Raw genomic sequence first — 2,500 nt, 5'->3', positions numbered from 1 at the left:
GCTTGGTGGAATTTACCCTGGCAATCTCACAAAAAATTGGGTCGTTAGTCAGTTTCAGGGATATTGGGCTAAGAGTTTGTCAACAAAGTCATGATCTAATTTGCAATCTGACATGAAATTGAATTTGAAAATGGAGAGCAGCGCCAAAGTTTGTGAAATTGAGTGAATTACAGTTTTACTGGACCAGTGTTTAATCTTCACAAAAGATAATGTAAAAATGTGAAAAAAACCAAGGTGAAATTAGGCATTTGCTATACATATCATGAATTTAATTGTGATAGTCACTATGTAACAACAGTTATGTCAGGGCATTTGGTGTTTGTATTACCTCTTTAGTCACTTAACAAAGGATCTGACGTCACTGATGATATGAATTTGTAAACCCTTGTTGCAGATAGAGATCCAGTCAGTTCACATTTGGACAGTACGCTGCAGCCATTTGGGGATCAAAATCCATTGGTAATATAATACATGACTTGTACAGTACATGTATATACATTATTACAGGGCTTCTGATAGGATGCGCAAAAAAATTAAAGATTATGCGTAAAGTTTTGGCCATATTATGCATAAACATACGTTGATTATGCGGAAATTACACCGGATTATGCGGAAATTTAAACAATTTCTAGAACTACAATGTAATAATTAGGCCCGTCCAATGTATTTACATGCTTATGGTAAATCAGGACTCGAAATTGTGACCAGTACAGTTGCGTTTATGACTGAATTTTTTCCCTTTGCGATATCTGGAAGAGTCGCCAATTTGCGACAAGCAAAGTTGTGATGTGGTTGAACCACGATCCATTCCCTCCATCATTCACCATTTTCAGCGGTTCTTCACACATACATATTGCGGGCTCCTATTTTGTTTTGTACAACTTCATCGCAATAATTCGCCCTACTACATGTATTACAAATGATCAAATCTAATTTTCCTACTTTAATTTGCGGCTAAATTTTAATACCTTGTTGCATCTTTTTTTTAATTTCGAGCCGAGGGTATGTTATGAAAACGGTTTAACTAGAGTCCAGGTTCATTGCCGAAAAATGTGTAGAAACTGCTTACGAAGTTTCATCTTGCGAACGAAATGGCGTGTTTTCTTCAATGTTCAGGAAAATAAACGTTTCAAAGTAGTCAATCTCTTTGTCTTTTGTGTTTGTGAGGATGGTGAGAAGCTGCTTTATCACTAATATCAGGCATTTCCTTCAGTTTTATGCGGGAAATATCGTAATTATGCGGAGGATGCCGATTTTAGGAAATTATGCAGATCCGCATCGCCGCATCCTGTCAGATGCCATGTACATAGTTTCTCAAATGAAGAACTGCACTTGACCATCCAGTTGTTCTTTAGTTACGTAGATTTCTTAGCATACACGACAATTTTACCTTGCACTCTTTGTTTTCCTCTCAGTACATTCTCTCCTGTTTGAATGTGGCGATCATCATCAGTCAATTTTGAAGCCTGTTTTGTTACAAACCTTTCATTTTTTTTTATCACTGGCAGTTTCTCCTTCTTGTGTGGTGGCAGCAGTTTCAGACCTACACCATCAACTAACAGAAACAATAAACACTTTGAAGTCATTATTTCTAGCATATTAGAAATAGAGGTTATGGCAAAACATTTGTTGTTTCTGTATAGGTGCTACACTATGTGTATAAGATTAGAGTGTCCTTGTGTTCTATACTCAAACATCAGAGTCTACATGCCTTATATATCCACAAAAAGACGTTCCTTTTATATTAACACAGGTTTTTAGTTTTGTTGGGAATGCACATTTTACTGAATAATTAACTAATTCCTTTTTTTTTCGTCTTGAGATGAACAATGTTGATGGTCAGATGCCTATGGAAATCGAACCAGGTGAATGCATAAATTTGCAGTGAATGTGCCTCTATTGGATGAGACTGAGTGTTCTTTAAAAAATCATTCTGATTAAGGAGGGTGTTGACATTAATCTGACATGGCCAAAGTCTGGGGGGATGCTGAATTATAGAAAATGGGCCACTAGAACGTGCAGTTCAAGGACCTGAGTACTAGCAAGTAGAAAGATGTCTTAAGTTTCAGTCTGAAAGCATTTCTTTAAACTACCTCATTGACAGATGTGACTTGTGTTGCTGATGTCAAAACATAACTGTTCATTTGATAATTTGCCTATCACAAAAATGTCAATGGAATTTTTTGGTCCAGTAGACTTGCATTTCTTTGTCAACAGTTTTCCTATCTAATTTAAGGTTTCAATTCTATTTTTGTCAGCCATTTGAGTGCCCTCTCATTGGTTTTTTCTGATCCAATTCTATTTTATAAGGTTTGCAAACTGTGGTTAGTTGATTGGGCTTGTGACATAATCAAAACACACATTAATCTCAAAATAATAAAAGCTTATAAAGGTCTGCTTATTCAACAGAGAGCACAGTTCAGCAAGGGCAAATAGGGGTGAGTAGTAATTAAATCCTCCAATCCATCAGCTGGGTTCCTTGTCAATCTCAAAGGATTAG

At 36.3% G+C, this 2,500-nt stretch overlaps 1 protein-coding gene across 6 annotated transcripts in view; it reads left to right on the top strand.

Moving 5' to 3' along the window:
• LOC138018549 (protein NLRC3-like) overlaps positions 1–2,500 on the top strand; it is a 55,322-nt gene that overhangs the window by 26,557 nt on the left and 26,265 nt on the right. For all 6 annotated transcript variants that reach the window (XM_068865220.1, XM_068865223.1, XM_068865222.1 and 3 more), the window contains 3 exons: positions 395–459; positions 1,823–1,865; positions 2,410–2,438. In XM_068865220.1, the coding sequence (XP_068721321.1) occupies positions 395–459; positions 1,823–1,865; positions 2,410–2,438 (137 nt within the window). The remainder of the gene's footprint in view (positions 1–394; positions 460–1,822; positions 1,866–2,409; positions 2,439–2,500) is intronic.

This window comes from Montipora capricornis, chromosome 10 (genome assembly GCF_036669925.1).
Source record: "Montipora capricornis isolate CH-2021 chromosome 10, ASM3666992v2, whole genome shotgun sequence".
Taxonomy (NCBI): domain Eukaryota; kingdom Metazoa; phylum Cnidaria; class Anthozoa; order Scleractinia; family Acroporidae; genus Montipora; species Montipora capricornis.
The sequence above is the reverse complement of the archived record's forward strand: the minus strand, read 5'-3'. Positions and strand labels throughout refer to the sequence as shown.